General features: G+C 37.6%; 1 protein-coding gene across 5 annotated transcripts in view; it reads right to left on the bottom strand.

Annotated features, from left to right (window-relative positions):
• Window positions 1-20,251, bottom strand: part of CPQ (carboxypeptidase Q) — a 624,148-nt gene that overhangs the window by 207,795 nt on the left and 396,102 nt on the right. For all 5 annotated transcript variants that reach the window (XM_027849956.1, XM_027849959.1, XM_027849958.1 and 2 more), the window contains exon 5: window positions 6,471-6,582. In XM_027849956.1, the coding sequence (XP_027705757.1) occupies window positions 6,471-6,582 (112 nt within the window). The remainder of the gene's footprint in view (window positions 1-6,470; window positions 6,583-20,251) is intronic.

The raw sequence follows: 20,251 nt of genomic DNA, 5'->3' as shown, positions 1-20,251 counted from the left end.
TTTTCTTCTGACTATGGATGGCACCATTAAATGTTTCTACCAAACTAACACTAATACAATCCTCATGTATAGAAAGATGGCTTCTCAAATACTAGAATTAAAAAAAAAAATCCCACAAAGTCAATAAGATGCACTTTAGATTTTCAGCTGTTTATATCTCAGGATTCTGGATTGGTCCTAACATTCCCAGAGCTATCCTAGGAGTAGGACTGTACAAAGATTCTTCCAGATAAATTTTCCCAGATAAGATATCTGGCATTTTTACTTAAACTAGTCTCAGGACAATAGTTAATTACAGCACTTCCCTTTGGGGACTCAGTCCCAATATAAGATACAACAGGAAGCTTTATTACAAGAGTTCAGAATACCTCTCTACCCTTAGTTCTCTAGAATTAATCACCTAGGACTATCCCAAGACAGAAGAATATGCCCCACATTTGGCCCCCACTCTTGGATTAATATCCACTATTAGCAGTGATGCAGGTCCATGGGTATGAAATGTGAGCACTCAAAGATGTACCATACAAGTAAATGATTTCATTGATATACTCTAGGTCCTCATACTAATGGTTTGCCAGACTTCTCATGATTTTCCTCCCTTTCAATTCCAGCTTTGCAACTCTTGGTACAGTCAAGGATCAATAACCATCAGTCTTATTCCTATGAACCTATACGGAATTGTTCCTGTGAGGGCAGGGAAGATTAGACCAGTCCTCTACTGTATTCATGCCCACTCTGTTAAGAGAAGGCTCTGTGGAGAACACACAAGGCTTTGTATGAAAGAAAGGTCATCCCCTCACCTTCTTTCTAACATAGTATATTTTTTTCTCCCCATTCTCCCCTAGAAGCAACATAGCTTCTTACATATCCTAAATTGTGAGGGCCCAATTAATAATGGTGACTATTTTAATATGGCAGGTACTATCTTTCATCTATTTAGAAGTAAAATCTCAGTGTTCTGGCTTTGGCAGAAATAACTCAGCTGGAAAACTTTGGGGATTGGTGGTGGTATGTTTACGTTTTGAGTAACAAATTAATAAGTTGAAGCAAAACATCTTTAGCCATAGGATTTGTCCATTGGCACCAAAGTATTCCTGGCAAGGATATTCAAAATAAACAAAGCTTTAAATCCAAGAAAAAAAAAAACCCTACAGACACAAAAAGTACTTAGCAGAGTTGAATGGAAAATAACCTTTTGTTTACAGTTATTCAGGGATGAGTTCTTGCACTGATAAAGCACAAACAACTCTGGAGTTGGATTAGTTGACTATTGTTCAGATTTCTGGCTGCTGGGAGTGAGGCAATAGGGGTGGGGAAAGGGAGGAGAGAGGGAAGGAGAACAGAGGGAAGTATCTTAGAAAAACATTCCAAATTTTTTAAAAAATCCCAATAGGCCAAGAACATAACTTATCAACATTTCATACAAACTCCACCAAGGACCTTTGACATGCATGCTATATGACACAGCATCCATGGAACAACTACAAAACAAAACAAATTAAAAAAAAACTCATTTTCCGGGAAAAAAAAACTTTTTTTTTCCCAAAGGGTTTTCCATATTTCACCAATTAAACATTCCCCGTGCTATTCTATGTAATTTCTTGCCCTCCAGTACCATATCCTGTTTCTTATTCTGCTATATCAGTTCCTTCATTAGGGATTTTTGATTCTCAGCATGTTAGGGGCTCAGCTGTTGCTGTGAACATACACAGGAAAAGCAAGCTAAAGATAGAAATCCGTGACCATGATTCTGAAAAGAATAATAACAACAATAATAGAAAAGCCCACCACAGATTTCTGGAGTGGGATAATTGATCATTTTGAAAACCCTGGCTAACTTTAAAGCAGACCTTATAAGGAAAGCCACTGTTAATCCCTTGTGCTTGAAAGTAAAGACTCAGAAACTTTCCCCAAAGATTTTTTTTTTAATATCAGCAAACCGTAAGCCAGTTGAACAAATGTTTAACATGGACAAAAACTGAAATGAACAACTTCTTTTACATGAAATGAATCTACTGCAATGGAAAGAAGAGCCAGTTTGGCATCATGGGAAAAGGACCAGCCGTGGAGCCTGGGGTTCAAATTCTGCCTCTGATACTTACTATGAGACCCCATGCAAGCAACTTAATCTTTTAGTGATCTGGGAAATCCTCTAAGACTCTAAGTTACAAAAGGGCTGCCAATGTGCATTGGCAAAAGGAGTTTTTAGACAAGGAATTCTCTATGCCGATGAAATATGGACACAACTCTACATCATTCCAACAACACAGAAAGCCCACTGAATTATCTACTCATCATTTGCTCAATCATCACACAATTTTTTAGTATCTACTACTTGTAAAGTGGCATGGGAGATAAATAAGATAGAGTCCCTTCAAAGGATCTGAATTCAAATCATAATTTTGTCACATATTAGCTGTGTGACCCTGGACAAACCATTGAATTTCTCTAGTACTCAGCTTCCTCATCTATAAAATGAAAGGGTTAGACTAGATGACCTCTGAAATACTCCCCAGCTCTTAATCTAGGATCCTATGTACCTTCCATCAAGGACCAAAGAATATAATGGGGATTAAGTATAACTATTAGTGCAAAGTACAATGTGGTAGGTATAAATAAGAGACACAAAAATTCAGAGGAAGGAGAGGCCAATTCTGCCTGAAGTGATCAGGGCAGACTTCATGGTTGAGATGGTAAGGCCTTAAAAGACGGGTAGGATTTCAACAGGCAGAAAATGGACACATATCAGATTTAAGGAAAGCAAAGGCATGGAGGCAGGAAAATACAGGATATATTCAGGGAATTTCAAAAAGAGTAGGACATGTAAAGGACAATCATGAGAAAAGCACCTAAATGAGGTGGCTGTGGCCAGATTGTGGAAGGCCTTGAATGCCAGGCTGAGATTGGATTTTATTCAGTAGGCGATGAGGAACCACTGAAGGATCTTCAGCAGGAGACAGGAATTCATATTACCAGAGCTATGTATTGGGAATTATGGCACTGATCTGCCAGCAAATTATAGTATAAAGCAGAAAGGGGAGAGCTGAAGGCAGAGAGACTGGGTAGGATAATGACATTTCAATAATTCTGCTTTTTTGGCTCTGTAGACTCATCAGTGTAGGGATTCTCTTCACTGATACAATCACAACCCATTCATGCCTGCCCTTCCTATGAAGTTGCTGTCTTTGTTATCCTGGAGGTCTGCCATAGAGGACCCACCCAACCTGTTAGGGTTCTTGACAATGTAATAGAATCTGCTGATTATCCCCAGTTATCCTGTATTATCCTACGTTCTTTCCAAATGTCTGACCTGTCTTTCCAATGAGACTTATCTCTAATGCTATATTTTGCTTTGCTTCTGCAATGTGATCCTTCATTTGTAATTACTGTAAACATATGTGCTCATTTTTAAAAGTCATATATAGTTCAGCCTTACTAGGGCCTTTCCTATTTTTCACCCAAAGATTAACCTTTTATTAGTATTATCTAGAGTCGGCTGTGTTCATACAATTAGAAACACAAGATCTTACACACACACCCCCCAACACACCACACCCCCTCTTTCCAAAACACAGGCATGTCGCATGTGGAATTTCTTCCCATTGTGGCTTCATCCATAACTCTATCTTTAAGAATAAAAGTAAATTTATGCAATAGAATAATTGACAGGACTATAAGTCTGCCAAGGCTAAGACATTAGGTGCTAAGGTCTCATAGAAACAAAAAATAGAGAAGAAAGAAAACTTTTGTTTATACTTACTACATTTTACATTGCATTATAGCACACCAATACATGATTGGTGGAACTGTGAAGTGGTCAAATTGTTCTGGAAAACAATTCTGAAGTAGGCAAGAAAATGAACTAAATTGTTCCTGTTCTTTGATCCAGCAATCCCATTACTAAATATATACCCCCAGGAGGTAAAAAACAGTAACAAAGGTCCAATATATTAAAAAAAAATATTCGTAGCAGTTTTCTTTATTATGGAAACAAAGAATGGGGGAATGGGAAAAATGAGGGCCCAAGAAATGGTGAATGGCTGAGGCATCATGGTACACTAGAAAGATTACTGGATTTAGAGCCAGAGAACTGGGAATTGAGTCTCTACTTTGAACTTTAATACCTATGAGATTTTGGACAAGTTACTTATCTGTGCCTCAGCCTCCTCATTTATAAAATAAGAAGTTTGGACAAGATGACTTCTGAGGGTCCTTCTGACTCTATCTCTGTGATCCGATCATATGAATGTAATGAAATATTATTGGATGGTAAAAAGAATGACACATATAAGGAATTTCAAAAAATATAGGAAGATTTATGTGAATTGAGGCAGATCTAAATAAGCAAAATCAGAATAAAAATATTTATAATAACTACAATGACATAAATGAACATTAAAAGGAAGCCCAATTCTAAGTAATTGTAATAACTAATCTTAGTCCCAGAGAAGAAATAATAAAACATTCCTCCCTTCTCAATCTCACTAGAGAGGCAGAAGGCTAGGAGAGCAGAACATTGCATTCATTGTTAGATTCTGTTACTGAAAAAGTTGTAGATACTTAATTGTCTTTCTATTTTACAAGAGACAAGGGTTCAATTTGTGGAGGATGAAAAGGAATGTCATTTTAATAAGTAAGTTTTAATACCTTAATAACATACTAGTAATAAGTTTGTCAATTTCATGCAACTGACTCCATTTTGTCTTAAGCCTCCATTTTGGGATTGGGTTATTTGGGGTAAGTTATTTTTCTATAAGTTGTTTTTCAATACCAAGACAACCATTTGTGTGGTATACTGTAATAAATGACATGTGTGTTCTTAAATAATTTTTAAACATATGTGGACCCTTTGATAAGACAGACCACCAATTAAAAACACAGTATAAGCAACATTATCAGAAACTTATATAGTAAACTACCAAACAAATTACGTGGTTAAAAAAAACACTTAGAAACATCCATAGGTAAGAGTATAAAAAACATACTGGAGACCCCAGTTATAAGCCTGTTCCTAGGAAGTGACTATGGCTGGCTCCCGTGTTTCTTGAACTTGAAACTCAAGCAAGTTCATGTTTGTTTGAGGATAATGTTGACTGACTGACAGAAACTTGCCAGATGGCCATCTAGGAGGGAAACACACAACCTCCAGCTGGGCAGAGAAGGAATCTTGCTGTGCATAGAATAGTAAAGATGCTTGCTTATCTTAACCTCTAAGACTCAAATTGGCAGTTTGTTCTTAGTTTGTTCTTAGGTAGTTGTATGAGTGCTTTGATTAATAAAGTCTGATTTCATGCAGTGAGAAAAGGGGTATTTCCATCAACTAGATAACTCAGCTATAAGTGAGTATCATACATTATATATATCAGGATATGATTGTGATATATTTTCCATTTCATTGAAGCACTGCAAAGAACAATGGGTCTGACAATGGAAGCCTTGGGTTCAAATCCCAGCTCTGCCCCTTGCTACCTATGTAACCCTGGGATAGTCACTTAACCACTCTAGGCCTCAGTTTCCTTATCTGTAAAATGAAGGGGTTGAACTAGATGACTTCAAAGGTCTCTTCCGTCTCTAAATTTATGATCCCATGATCTTCCTCACAGAATAACAAAACAATTAAAACTTCAGGCAATCCCACAGTGCTGAGGTAACAGTAGACTACTGATTGAAAGACCATAGCCAATAAAAGCTAAAAGTTTAACTCCCACTGCAGATGACTATTAGCAGTATTACTTTAATGGAGCAGAAAGTTCCCAGCCCCAGGAGAACCAACCCTTCTGGCCCTCACAATAGAAACACCTCTGCCTTCTACTTATAAAGGTGCTCATTACAATACAATTGTTCAATTCTTCTCCACTCTTAACTTCCAAGTCCAGACTTAGCTGAGATGGGTATTTTAATCTGTCTTGCTGGCTTTAATGGGTTGACTCATGGATGCCACCTTCAGCACTTGGGTTTTTCTTTGAATTCTGTGATTAAGAATGCTGTTTCCATGTACAAGATTGGACTGAAATACTCAACAAACATAAAGTCTTCCTACAACTGAACAGGGTCTTACTGGTCTTAGGGGTTAAGCCAATCCCCCTATTTTCTTCACAGAAATCGTATCCTCATTAGTGCAGCAGAGGTGTTAACTACAGATAATGATTGAGATTGTTTTAGTTACATAATAAAGATAGTTTAGTTAGATAAGCATGCTCATTTTCCATGAAGATTAGTCTATTTAGTACTTTAGTATCTGGAATACAATTTAAATAAGACTTCACTCTTAAATACACTTGATTAGTTCTGTTCTAGTAAACCAGTGATAGGGAAATACATGACCCTCTGGAGGCTTTGCAAACACAAGGGAACCAATATTCAGCCACATGGCTTGTGTCTAGAGCTAAAACACCAACGAACAACAACAACAAAAACCCTACCGCTCTTGAAATGTTTACACTTCAGTTAACAACTTTATAAATATTTACCTAGATCTTTAATAAGAGAGAGAGCTTCCCATGACACAAATGCTCCACTGCCATCATCAAGGGCTCCCTGACCAACGTCCCAGCTGTCCAGATGTCCACTGACCAGGACAACCTAGAAAATACAAATACAGAGACACTGATTTACTAAATGTGAAAAGAAAAAAAAGTTAAAATGGCACTATCTGGACTTTAATTATTCTCCTTACAAAATGTGTTAGGAGAAAACTTATGAATACATTAGACACAAGAGAATCTACAAAGCTAATTCTCCACCTCCTATGGCACCTCTCCTCCAACTCCCCATGCTATAATGGATGGATAGCAAGAATTAGAGTCAGGAACGTCTGTATTTAAATCTTTCCTCAGATACTTATTAACTATGTGACGTTGAGTAGTCACTTAAGTTCTCTGGGTCTGTTTCCCTATCTTTAAAATGAAGGGATTGGACCTTGAGGCTCCCTCCAGTTCTGATGCTTGAAGCTCCTTCCAGCTTCGAATCTATGGTCCTGTGACCTCGTGCCTTCATTCAGTAATGATTTGTTGAATTCTTTTGTGAGCAGGGATTTTTAAACTTACTATATTCATACTCCCAGAGCCTATTCCAACACCTGCCACTTATAGTAGATGCTTAATAAATTGTTGATGATTGATTGATGTATATGGTACTCTCTTGGATTCCATGATACAGTAGAAGGAACTCTATTTAGAATTAAGGGCCTCAGTCTTAATTCTAGATCACTCTAGATCTAGATCTAGGTTACCTGTGTGACCATAGGCAAGTTGTCTAACCTCTTAGGTCTTCATCATAAATTGGGGAATGGCTGAACACATTGTAATATATGATTGTGATAGAATACTACTGTGCTATAAGAAATGATAAGCTCTATGATTTTAGAAAAACATGGAAAGACTTGCTCAAAATAACAAGGAGCAAAATGAGCAGAAGCAAGAGAACATTGTACACAGTAACAGCAATATGGTTTTAAGAATAACTTTGAGCAAATAAGTTGTTTTGACTATTAGAAATACCCAAAGTAACTATGAAGGACATATGAAGATGTTATCTATATCCAGAGAAAGAACTGCTAAATAGATGTATAGAATAATTTTGCATATGTATGTGTATATACATATATACACATATAAGTTTGTGTGTGTGTGTATATATATATATACACACATACATATATATACACACACACATACATATGTCTAATAGTAGCCATCTCTGGGAGGGAAAGGGAAGAAAAAAAATAAATTTGTATAATAATTTTGTTGTATGTTTCTTGTGCAATCATCTTTTTTATTGCACTGTGTTATGGAAATACTTGTTTTATTCCTTAAATTAAAAATAAAATTAAAGAAAGATTTATTATTTGGACTAAATAGTTTCTGAAGCCTTTCTTAGCTCTAAATCTATGGTCTTATGATCCAAAAGAATTTGGAGTAGGAAGGACTCTCAGAAGACATCAAGTACAGCTCCCTCATTTTACAAATGAGAAAACTGAGGCATTAAGAGATAGGATGACTTTCCCAGGGTAACAGAGCTAGTAAGTGTCTGGGAGAAGGGAGACAAACCAAAGTATTCCTGACTCCAGCCCATTATAATACTTAAATTTACTTTATTATTAAATAAGCTTGGAGATAATATCATCCTCTAAGAGGTAGAATCCCTGCAGCTTTAAGATAATCATGCTTTGTGATTTTAAAAAATTAGTAATTTTCTCTTAGAAAATATGAAAAGTTTCTACCTGAACCAATTTTTTTTGGTGGATAAATTCTGAACAACTGCCAAGTGGAGTTGGGCTAATTATCTGGATAATTAAGGCTAAAGGAGGTCTTTCAGATGAATTATCTTGATTGAATGCCTTTAAGAAGGAATTGAGCTCCTTTCCTCTGCTGCCTCTGTCAAAACCAAAGTTCCCTTTCATTGTTGTTATATGTGGTTATTACACTGTTCCCCTAAATAGCCATGGAGCTGACCCAGAAGGAATGATTCCTGTGACCCCAGGGAAGAATGAAGACATATTACAACAACAGGAAACTCTGATTCAAAAAATGGTGTAATCCCATTTGGGATGATATTCTAATCAGTTGGCATTCTCATCTCCCTTACAATCCTTGAACTGACACAATTAAAAGGAATATTGGATTGGAAAAGAGTTTAACATTTTTTTGAATGAAATTTTACTTAGATCAGGATTTTTTTTTTTTAAGAATAGAAGAAAAGTTAATTCTGCCCTTTTTTTCTGCAACCTTTTGGCATAAGTTTTTATGGACTGGTAAATGGCACTTCTTGATAATGTTTTCCAAAATGGTTTCTCCATCCCCCCAAATCAAATCCTATACAGGATTCAATATGAAATTGGAAGTAGAAATATAGTTAAAGATAGATGAAAGATTCAGAGAACCAAGGGACATTCTATATAATTTGATCTTTGGTGTTTCTGTAGCATTTTTATCCTTTACCTCAAACAATGGAATAATGGCTAGAAATACTGGAGACAGAAAGGCATGGAGGAGGGAAAGAGCACTGGGCCTAGAGTACAGTAAGACCTGGGTTTGAATCCCACCTCTGACACTATGTGTCCATAGGCAAGTCCCTGAACATTTCAGTGCCTCATTTTTCCTTTCTGTAAAATCAGTACAATATTAACTATAGTTATTATTCATATGGGAATTATGTTCTCAAATAAGACAACTAGTTATATGGAAAAACTTCTTAACAATTTAAACTATCAGTCAGTAGAATGGATCTCTCCAATTTGATTGTAAGCTCCTTGAGGGCAGGGATCATATTTTACCTCTTCTGTATCTCCAAAGCTTAGCACAGTGCCTGGAAGGTGCTTAATAAATGTTTATAGAATAAATTAAGAATAGGTTGCTTGAGAAGGTAATGTATTAGCCTCCCCTCACTAAGGTCTTCAAGCAAAGGATGGATGATCACTTTTAAGGGATGACGTAAAGGAGCATCTTGGTAATGGGTAAAACAAGATGGCCTCAGAGGTATCTTTCAAGCCCGAGATTTTGGAATGCTATGTCTGTAAAGTACTTTGTAAATCTTTGAGGTTTATACTTCGGGGGAAAGAAGCCTTATGTGTCAACTATTACTATTTTTATTAATGGTTTCCTATAAACTTACTTAGACAAATGCAGATACAGGTAATGATGAGGACATTTGCAAAGGACTCCAACCTAGAAATGAGGTCAGACTCGGAGGACAAGATTAGAATCCAGAATAAATTATCAAAGTCGTCAGAATCTTGTTACAAATGAGTGCATGACAGGCAACTGCTGAGGAATTTCAATTTTTTTAAGGACTCAATGAGCAAACAAGTGGCAACATGTGACATAGAAAAGGATTTAGAGCTCACAGACTGAATATGAGCCAACCACAAGGAAAGTAGTCATAGAATCTAAGTTGAGCATAGGATATTCTCATATACCTAAATCTTGACAGACTGTTCTTGAGATAATGTAGGGCAAATATCATTAGAGTGAATTTCAAGGAATTGTTAATTTCTTTTGTCGTATGGAAATTTTAGTGCATTGAAACACTAATGAAAATAAGTGGGCCATCTGCTGATGCATGTCAATATTTAAATTATACAGAAGTTTTTATTCTAATGGGATATGACCAGTACTTTCACTTTCCTACAGTTTTAGAGATGTGTGGAACAACTGGAAGGGGTCTAGACTGTAAAAAAAATACTACACAAACATTTAGACTTTTTAAATAGAAAATTTAGGAAACCAGAGGCCTAAATAATACATCAAATATCCAATATCTTCTGCTCAAAGTTTAAGTTTCCAATGATGAAATTGAAAGAGACTCTGTGGGCCATGAGATTTGAATTTTGGAGCTCTGTTATAGAGCAATTCACTTCATCTTAACAGGCCTCAGTATGCTCATCTATAAAGTGGGCAAGTTAAGATATTTAAGGTCCCTTTCAATTCTAACATCATACAAGTCCATAGTCAAGTCTGTTAGGAGATCTCCATTATTTCACTTAATATCAATCCTTTTAATGACCAAGTGAAGCATGAATGGGGCCACCTTCTCCAGAACCATCAATAACAGAACAGAAAAGAGGTTCTATCCTTCTCCTAAGGCCCTCTTGTAGACTATTTATTAGATTCCTGCCCTCAACCTCCTACCATCATTCCTGTTTTTGTCTTATTTGCTCCTGGTCAGAGACCAAGCTGTGTGGTCCTCTCTTCTTACCAATCTCATTTATACTTGCCCTTTATTTCCAACATGCACTAGTTTAGCACCTAACGGAGTTGATTGTGGTCACTCATGCCAAACCACATGTAACAAGAAGCCAGAATTGCTTGAAAAAAGCTTTCACACACAGGATTTCAGTGCATGCATGCTTCCTCTGTTTTTATACTTATATTTTGAATGACTGACTGACTTGACACCTGGCTTTTAATATTCTGCATCTTAATTCTGCTACTTATACAGATTTATTACTATGGCTACGATCTACTGGACAGACTATGGGATAAGTGGAGTACTTGCTAAACCATGTCAATCAGTCAGATAGTTAGGAAATAAACATTTACTAAGTACCTACTGTGTAACAGACATGTGCTAAGTGCTGAGCCTACAAAGAGAGGCAAAATATACTCCCTGTTCTCATGTAGCTCACAATCTAATGGTGGAGACAACTATGCATAAATAAGCTATATCCAGGCTAAATAGAAAATAATCAAGAGAGGAAAGATACTAGAATTAAAAGGGGTTGGAAAAGGCTTCCTAGAGGAGATGGGATTTTAGCTGAGACTTGAAGGAAGCCATGGGAAGCCAGGAGGAGAGCATCCCCTGAATGGGGGACAGCCGGTGAAAATGCTTAGAGCTGGAAAAGGAGTTTCTTGTTTGAGGAATAGCAAGGATGTCAATGTCACTGAACCACAGAATACCTGCTGGGGTATAAGGTGTAAGAAGACTGGAAGGAGGGGCAGGGTAGGTTGTAAAGAGCTTTGAGAGCCAGAGGATTTTACATTTATTAGAGAGTATTTTCTTTTACATACATTCTATCATGGACTAGAAATTGGGAAACCCGGTGTCCTTGATTGTTTTTCCCCCAGACTGAATACTTTGATCATACTGAATTGGATCATTTCAGGAGGTAAGAAAGGGTTATTTATACTATGAAATTCAAGTGATGACGCATTTCCCAGACCACAGGGGAAATCCTCAAATTCCTAACAATGAAGAACAGTAAAAGGCTGAAGACTATGAACTATAAAGGAAAAGAAAAGATGAAAGAACTCAACTTATTTTGCCTATAGATGGAACAGGCTGAAGGACGGTCTAATAATGGTTTTTAAATTTGCTGGGGCACTCTGAAGATGGTGAACAGCTGAGAATAAGAACAAAGAAAGGGGGATTAAACTACAGCAACAAGAATTTAGGTTTCATAAAAGGAAAAAATTTCCAGAGGGAGGTATCTAATCATAGGACTGCATAACAATGGAAGATGGGGAAGCCTATTACTTATAGGATTTTTAAAATAGGAGCAATTCATGTTTAGAATAGAATCCTGAAAGGAAAGAAATGACTAAGAAATAAGGTGACCTCGGCAGGTCCCACTGAGGCCTATAATTCCATGTCAGTTTTCATTGCATCCCACTGCTACAGAGCCCATTTTAATGGGGAGGAATTTGTTTGAAAAAAAATCTAAAGATGTCATTAAAAAGGAAAGAACTAGCTACACTGAAATAGTCAGAGTTGTTCTTTAATAGAAAAAAGACCGAAAACAACCTCTGCCCATAATTAGGAAATGGCTGTATAAATTAAAGAATATAACTCTTGAGATGCAATGCGTTGGACTTTGGGGTTTAGATTCAGGAAGTCCTGGGATCAAGTCTTACCTCTGACACATAGTAGCTGACTGACTTCAATCAAGGTCAAATCATTATTCCTCTTTATGCCCCAGGCAACTCTCCAAGACTTGAAGTTAGAGAGAAGTATGAGTGGCAGAGGGATTTTCCACTCTGGCAATTCCCTCTGTTGATGAAACCATAAGTCTGGATATAGATATACATGTAATATAGATACACATGTGTATATTTACATATGGTACCATAAAACAACAAATATGAAGAAGGCGAGGTAATATGGGGAGACATGTAAAGTGATATAAAGCAAAATTAGCAGCCTAGGAAAAACAAAACACACACTCATGACCTATCTATAATTTAGTAATGAAGTCTAAGAGAGATTCTTTCAGCTCAGAGAGATTAAGTGCCTTTCCCATGGTCATACAGTTAGTGTCAGCTAATGTCATAATATTCAAACCAAGGTCTTCCTGTCTCCAAGTCCTGTACTCTAGCCATTGAGTCATGCTGTCTTGTTGTCAAGGTTTCATCCTTGACTCTTCACTCTTACTCATCAGACATATCTAAACAACCAGTTGCTAAATCTTCTTGTTTCTAGTTCCATAATATCTCTCACATCTATCCTCCAGTTTGTTTTTTGTTTTTTGGGTTTTTTTGTTTGTTTGTTTGTTTTGTTTGTTTTTTTTTAGGTAATTGGGTTTAAGTGACCTGGGTTTAAGCCCAGGGTCACACAGCTAGTAAATGTCAAGTGTTTGGTCTAAGGCTGGATTTCAACTCAGGTCCTCCTGACTTCAGGACCGATACTCTATCCACTGCACCATATAGCTGCCCCTGTCCTCTGGTTTCTACCTACAAAGAGACCACCCAAGTTCAGACTCTCATCACCTTTCACCTGGATTACTGCAATAGCTTCCTGTTTAGTCTCTGCCTCAAGTCTTTCCCCGTTCCAATCTCTCTTACACATAACCACTAATGTGATTTTCCTTTAAGCTCAGTTCTGACTGTGTATCTCCCCCAATCCAACCCCTATTCAACTGAGTCCAGTGACTCTCTATAACTCATAGGAACAGCTGGGCATAATGGCCCATTTACTGTTCTTTACACATGATGCTTCTCTATACTTTTGCACTGGTTATCCCTCATGGTTGGAATCCATTCCCTTCTTACCTCCATCTTTTAAAATGCCTAATTTCCTTCAAAACTGAACTAATATGCCACTTTCTATACATAGGCTTTCTTGATCCCCCCCATAGACACTAGTGCCTTCCATCGCCAAATGACCTTTTATGTGATATATACATACATGTATATATACACATATACATATATACACACTGCATATGTATATCCACATACACAGAAATGTATATAGCTATATACATACATATGTATGAATACATATATATATATATATATGCATGCATGTGTACATGCTATCTCCCTTGTTAGAATTATGCTGTTGGAGGGCATGGATTGCTTAGTTTTCATAATCAGGAAACCAAGGTTCAGAGACATTCAGTGAAGATCACAGGGGTAGTAAGCATAAGAACCGGATTTTTTTTTTAAAGTAGGTCTCCCTATCTCCCTTAGCTTCAATCCCACTACAGATTGGAATGAGCATTATGACCCATTCTGTTTCCAACCTGAGCAATTCACCCTTTCTTGGGCAGTCTTTTGGCCACTAGCTTCCCATGGCTCATTTTATTGGTACAAGATTTAATGTAGACACAGATGAGTTTTATTTAGCCCTACTGAAACTCAGTAAGTAATCTACCAACCTCAGTCTCCCTAGCAGTAGGAATTATACCTGAACCACAAGTAGAATTTGAACCCAGATCCCCTCACTTCAAAACCAAGGCTGTATCTACTGTACTTCTTACATCTAATAGGAACCCTTACTTCGCAAGAAAATGCTGGTGAATATATTTTAATTGCTACTCAGCATAGACAAATGTGGTTTAGTTTAAACAAATATTTCCCTATGCAAACAAGAGATGCATGTCTGTGGAACAGAAATAGGCCCCCCAGTAGAAAGCAAAACTGGGACTTCCCACTCCTATAGATTCCTTATCTCCAGGCTTTGTGCTATGGAGCCTTTGGGTGTTGCTAGCCCTAAGCACACATATCACTTTCAAAAGGAAATGTGCCATTTCTCCAAAAGCTTGCACTGACTGATGAGGTGCTCCTGGGAGAAGTGCTAAGTAAGGCTAGTCCAGCCTGCCCCCTCTCTTATGTGCAGGAGGGAGAATCAGATTTGCTTCATGAAAGGAAAATCATGCCTGTTCCTGGTTGAAATCTCTTAGTGCATTATTGAACTGATAGATGAAGACAAAACATGAGGGAACCTAATTTATCTGGGGCTCAAGAAAGCCAAGCCATTGATGGATTTACGAAATGGGATTGCAAAGCATTTGGAGAGAAAAATGGCTGTAATGGATTAAAAATTGATTTGGGGATAGGGAAACAGAGAATGTCTGTGGGAGGAAATCATTCTGATAAAATGAAGGCAGTGGGGTTTGGAACAGCGGTAATGACTGGATGCAATAGGAGATGATCTCTTAAACAAGGGAAAAGAGTATCCTGTGACTATCCAATGGGATGGACTGCCCCATATGAGAAAATGAGAGAAATGGGAGGACTGTTTCCCAGTGATGGTCCTTTAGTTTCCTGAACTGAGGAAAGTAAAGGAGAGAGAAGAGAGAGAACTCCTTCCCTTAGATCACAGAATTACATAGATTTAGAGCTAAAAGGGACCTTTGAGGTTATCATGTTCAATCCCTTACTTTATCAAAAAGTATCACAGTTGACAATTTGCCCAGGTAAACACCTAAGGCAAGATTTGAATGTAGGTCTTCCAGACTCTACATCCAGTGCTCTCTCCACTACACCATTAAGCTAACAATACCAACACTCAGTTTTGTCTCCCCTTTTAGTTAAATTCCATAGAAATATGAGAGAAAACATAAGACTCTTTACAACTCAAGATGAGCAAGACAGAGCATAGAAATCACTTGTTAAAGAATTTAAGGGCTTCTGGAAAGGGCACTGGGCATAGAGTCAAAGAACTTGCACCCTAGTCCTAGCAACCATGGGACCTTAGAAGTAGTGTGTGTGTGTGTGTGTGTGTATGCATACAAATGTATATGTGTATGTGTCTATGTGTGTATAGATATATATGTGCATAGATACACATATCATATCTATAATATATGTATATATGCGTATATCATCATATATGTTTTATATACACATATATACGCACATATATAAAAGAAAATATAATTCAATGGAAGGATATTATATTCTTTTTTTTCCCGAGTTTTTCTTCTAGGTCTAAATGTATGATCTTATGGTGCTTAGCTATCTCAAGTACCCTAGAGATTTAGCCCAACCTTTTAGGGTAGTGAGGTCACAAAGTAGAGAGAAAGTTGAACCCAGAGTCAGGAAGAATTGAATTGAACCCTTCCTCAAACATTTACTTAGCTGTGTGACCCTGGGCAAGTCACCTTACTTCTCTTAGGCTCAGTTCCTCATTATGAAATGAAGATAATAAGGCCACCTACCTCCTAGAGCTGTTGTGGGGTAACATACATAAAGCTCTTTACAAACCTTAAAGTGCTATATGAATGCTAGCTATCATCATACCTCCTACATCCATTTAAGCTTTGTATAATATGAATTGATGCTCCATATCTCAGTTTCCTCATCTATAAAATGGACAGGAAAATAATACTTACATCACAGAGCTGTTGTGATGAAAGCTGTTGTGAATAATTTTAAAAGTTCTATAAAAATATTAATGTTTCACATCAGCCCTACTGCTTTTTCTCCCCAACTTTCATTCCATTACAATTAGTCTCAGAGTTCTTCTGGACCTAGGATGGTTTCTGAAATCCTGGAAGTCATTTGTAACCTAGATTAAATTTTATTTGGTTGATTAGGCCAGAACATTCAATCAACCTAAAGGCATTTGTTAAATGCTGAAATGTGCCACACTATCTTGGGCATTGGAGGTATAGATACAAAATTAAACAGTCTCTGACCACAAGAAATTTATATTTTATCAGGAGGGATAACCTGTCTACATATAAGTATATACAAAATAAATAAAGGTTAATTGGAGTGGGTGAGGGATGCACTGGCAGATGGTCAGGAAATGTCTCATGTAGGAGGTGATATCTGAAAGAAGCTTTGAAGAAAATTTGGAGTCTTAAGAAGCAAAGGTGAGAAGGGAGTGTATTTGAGGCATGGGAGATAACCTGTACAAAAGAATGGAGATAGAAGATGGAATGTCATAGAATCAGCAAGACTTTAAGTTTGGCTGGCTCATAAAGTGTGGTAAGAGGACTAATACATGAAAAGACTAGGATGGTAGGTTGAAGCTAGGTTGTGAAGGAGTTTAAATGCCCAAAAGAGGATTATATTTGATCCTAGAAGTGAAAGAGGGCCATTAGAGTTTACCTAGTAGGGGAGTGACCTGGTCAGACCCTATGCTTTAAAAATATAGTTTTGGAAGTTGTATGAAGAATGGGTTAGAGAGGGGAAAGACTTGAAGCAAGAAGGGCAATTAGATGTATTTGTCCAGGTCCTAGGTAACTAAGGACCTGATCTAGGGTGCTGCTCTGGGAATGGAGAAAAGGGAAGAAAGGCAAAAAAAGGCAGAAGTAGAATTGACAAGATTTGGTTACTGATTAAATGTACAGTAAGAGAGAGTAAGGTGTAAAGGATGGCTCGGAGGTTCTGAACCTGAATGACTGAAATGACACCATAAACAAAGAACTTACAAAAATGGGTATATTTTACAGGGAAAGATCATTAGTTCTGTTCTGGACACGTTGAGTTTGAGATGTCTTTGAGATATTCAGTTTGAAACTGCCAATAGTCTCCCCATAAAGTAGGACCAGAATTCAGGAGAGAGAATAGGATTAGAGACACATACACACATATGTACACATATATGGAATTCAGATGCATAGAGCTAACAATAATGATAACTAGTATTTATATAAGGCTTTAAGGAATGCAAGGTGTTTGGATGTATTACCTCATGTGATCTTCTTAACCTTGTGAAATAAGGGCTATTACTATCCTCATTTTACAAGTGAGAAAACTGAGGTGGAGAGAGTTTAAGTGATTTGCCCAGGCTCATATAGCTAGTAAGCATTTAAATCAGGATTCGAACTCAGGTGTAACTGGGACCAAGTCTGGCATTCTCACAATTATGCCACCTGGTTGTCTCATTTGATAGTAACTGAACTTGTGGGAGACAAATGAAGTCAGCAAGATGGTCTAGAAAGGGAAGAGGGAGCAGGAGAGCTTTAGTGTACACCCAAAATTAGAGGGCATGATACAACAAAAGAGACTAAGAAGGAAAGGTCAACCCAGTAAGAAGAGAACCAAGATTAAAAAGTGGCATGAAAATGCTGAGATGAGAAAGTATCTGGAACGACAGAGTAGTCAACAGTATCAAATCAGATAGGTCAAGAAGGTTAAGAAGGACTGAGACAAGAACATCAGATTCCATAATCAAGAGATCAATGGTAATTTTGGAAGGAAACAAGCATTTGTTAAATGCCTGTAATGTGCCAAGCATCATGCTAAGCTTTACAAATATCATCTCATTTGGTCCTCACAACAAACCTGGGAGGAGAATGCTATTATTATTACCATTTTACAGTTGAGAAAACTGAGGCAGACAGAAATGAAATGACTTGCCATGTGTCACACAGGTAGCATCTAGGTAATACAAGTGGATAGAGTGCTGGGCTTAGAGTCAGGAAAAAAAAACTTGAGTTCAAATCCAGCCTTGGACATTTACTAACTTTGTGACCCTGGGCAAGTCACTTAACTTCTGTTTGCTTTGGTTTCCTCATATATAATATGGGATAATAATAGTACCTACCTCACTATTGTGAGGATAAACTGAGATAATATTTTTAAAACACTTCAGAAATCTTAGAGTAATATATAAATGCTAGCTATTATCATTAAATAATGTTATGTTTAATAAATTTATTTTATGTTTAGCGAATTAATTGTATGACCTGAGAACGACCCTATCAAGCTCTCCTAGCCCTAAGATTCTGGCACAACAGGCCTAACAATTCAGTCAAAGGAAACAAGGTCCTCCTGAAAGGCACAGCCAGTTTTCCAAGTGTAACCCACCATTTTCCTTTAGAATATGAACCCCTTGAGAGCAAGACCCATATTTGTACCTTTCTTTGTAGCTTTCATGCTTTGCAGAATGCATGGCACATTGTAAGTGCATAATAAATGCTAACTGACCCTCATGCTTCTCACAATAGTCTTTTATTTTTCTGCATCACTTTAAGACAATTTCTCATCATAATCTCTATGTTTCCTCTTGGGTGATCGAGGCTGGAAACTTCTAGAGGAAACCTCCATGACCATCTCTCTTTTTGTTTTTTTCTTTTTTTTCTTTTCTTTTTTTTTAGGCAATTGGGGGTTAAATGACTTGCCTAGGGTCACACAGCTAGGAAGTGTCAAGTGTTTGGTCTGAGGCCAGATTTGAACTCAGATCTTCCCGACTTCAGGGCCGGTGCTCTATCCACTGCACCACCTAGCTGCCCCCATCCCTGAACATCTCTCTCTTGCCACAAAAGGGCTAGAACAAATAATAAGTATTTCATTGATGCACATACTTGTCCAAAATAATACTATCTTTACATACGAAGCCTGGTGCCTTCTCATCTCTTATCCCATTTAGGGCTGGAAGGGATTTCAGATGTCATCCAGTCCAAGGCCTTCATTTTGCAAATGAGGAGACTGAGGGCCATGTAAATTAAACACCTTCTTCAAAATCACACAGGATATAAACAGTTGAGATAGGATGGGAATCTAAAGCAGGGAATCATAGCATTTTAAAGCTCAAGGAGGTTAGCTGATTTAACCCATACCTCCAAAGTAAGCCTTAATACAACATAATCTCTTGAAGATCTCCAAAGGCAGAGAATTCACATCTTGAGGAAGCCCTTTTCACTATTGTTGTTCAGTCATTTTTCAGTGGTGTCCAACTCTCCGTGACCCCATTTGGGGTTTTCTTGGCAGAGACACTGGAGTGGTTTGCCATTTCCTTCTCTATTGGACAACTTCAAATGTCAGCAAGTTCTTTCTGACCTTGAGCCTAAATTCACCTCTCCATAACGTCTACCCTCTGCTCCCTCCTGTGTCCCTCCTTTGATGCTAAATCCAGCATTTTCCCACGACACTATTTAGCATAGCTATGCTAGACAAATGATGTTTATACAGGCTCTATGAGAATCTAAGAAAACGTACACATTATGTATACATACACTATGACATAAAATAGGAGGAGAGGGAAGTCAGCCTGTCTTAAGCATTTGAAATGCAATGCAATAAATCTTAACTTCCAAGCTCTTGATTAAATGACAGAGTTTCAGGAGGACCAGAAGTGACACTCCTAGTCTCACAAGACTCAAAAGCCATTAGCTGCTAAAACTTGATGATTAGCTTTTAAAGGTTCAGTACCTTGACTCACAAAGAATATTCGGAAAGCTGCGGCTTCTGCACAGTCCAAGGTTGGGCAGGGAGAACTGTCACTCCCTAAAAGAGCTCTCAAATACAACCTACCAACCAGCCCTGCTAAATGATGAGTCAGTGACAAGGCAAAGAAAGGAGCCTGAAAAACATGAAATGTCATGACGTGCAATGAAGGAGGAGATGCCCAAGAGAAATTAATCTAAATTAGCTGCTATTCGACCCTGAAGTTTGATGAGGGATTACTACATTAAAAAAAAAAAAAGAATATGATGGAGAGACAAGCTAATTTTAGACCTCTACAAAGCCCAGGAATACTTTGCCTTAGCTTCCCCTCTCCAAAACTGAAGTTAATTAAAATGATTATCATCGAAGTGGAAGCAAAGGTAGTAACTGCCATTTCATAGATTTGGGTT

This window comes from Vombatus ursinus, unplaced genomic scaffold (genome assembly GCF_900497805.2).
Source record: "Vombatus ursinus unplaced genomic scaffold, bare-nosed wombat genome assembly UNPS02008961.1, whole genome shotgun sequence".
Lineage (NCBI taxonomy): Eukaryota > Metazoa > Chordata > Mammalia > Diprotodontia > Vombatidae > Vombatus > Vombatus ursinus.
Note: the sequence above shows the minus strand (reverse complement) of the source record. Positions and strands in the feature narration are given on the sequence as shown.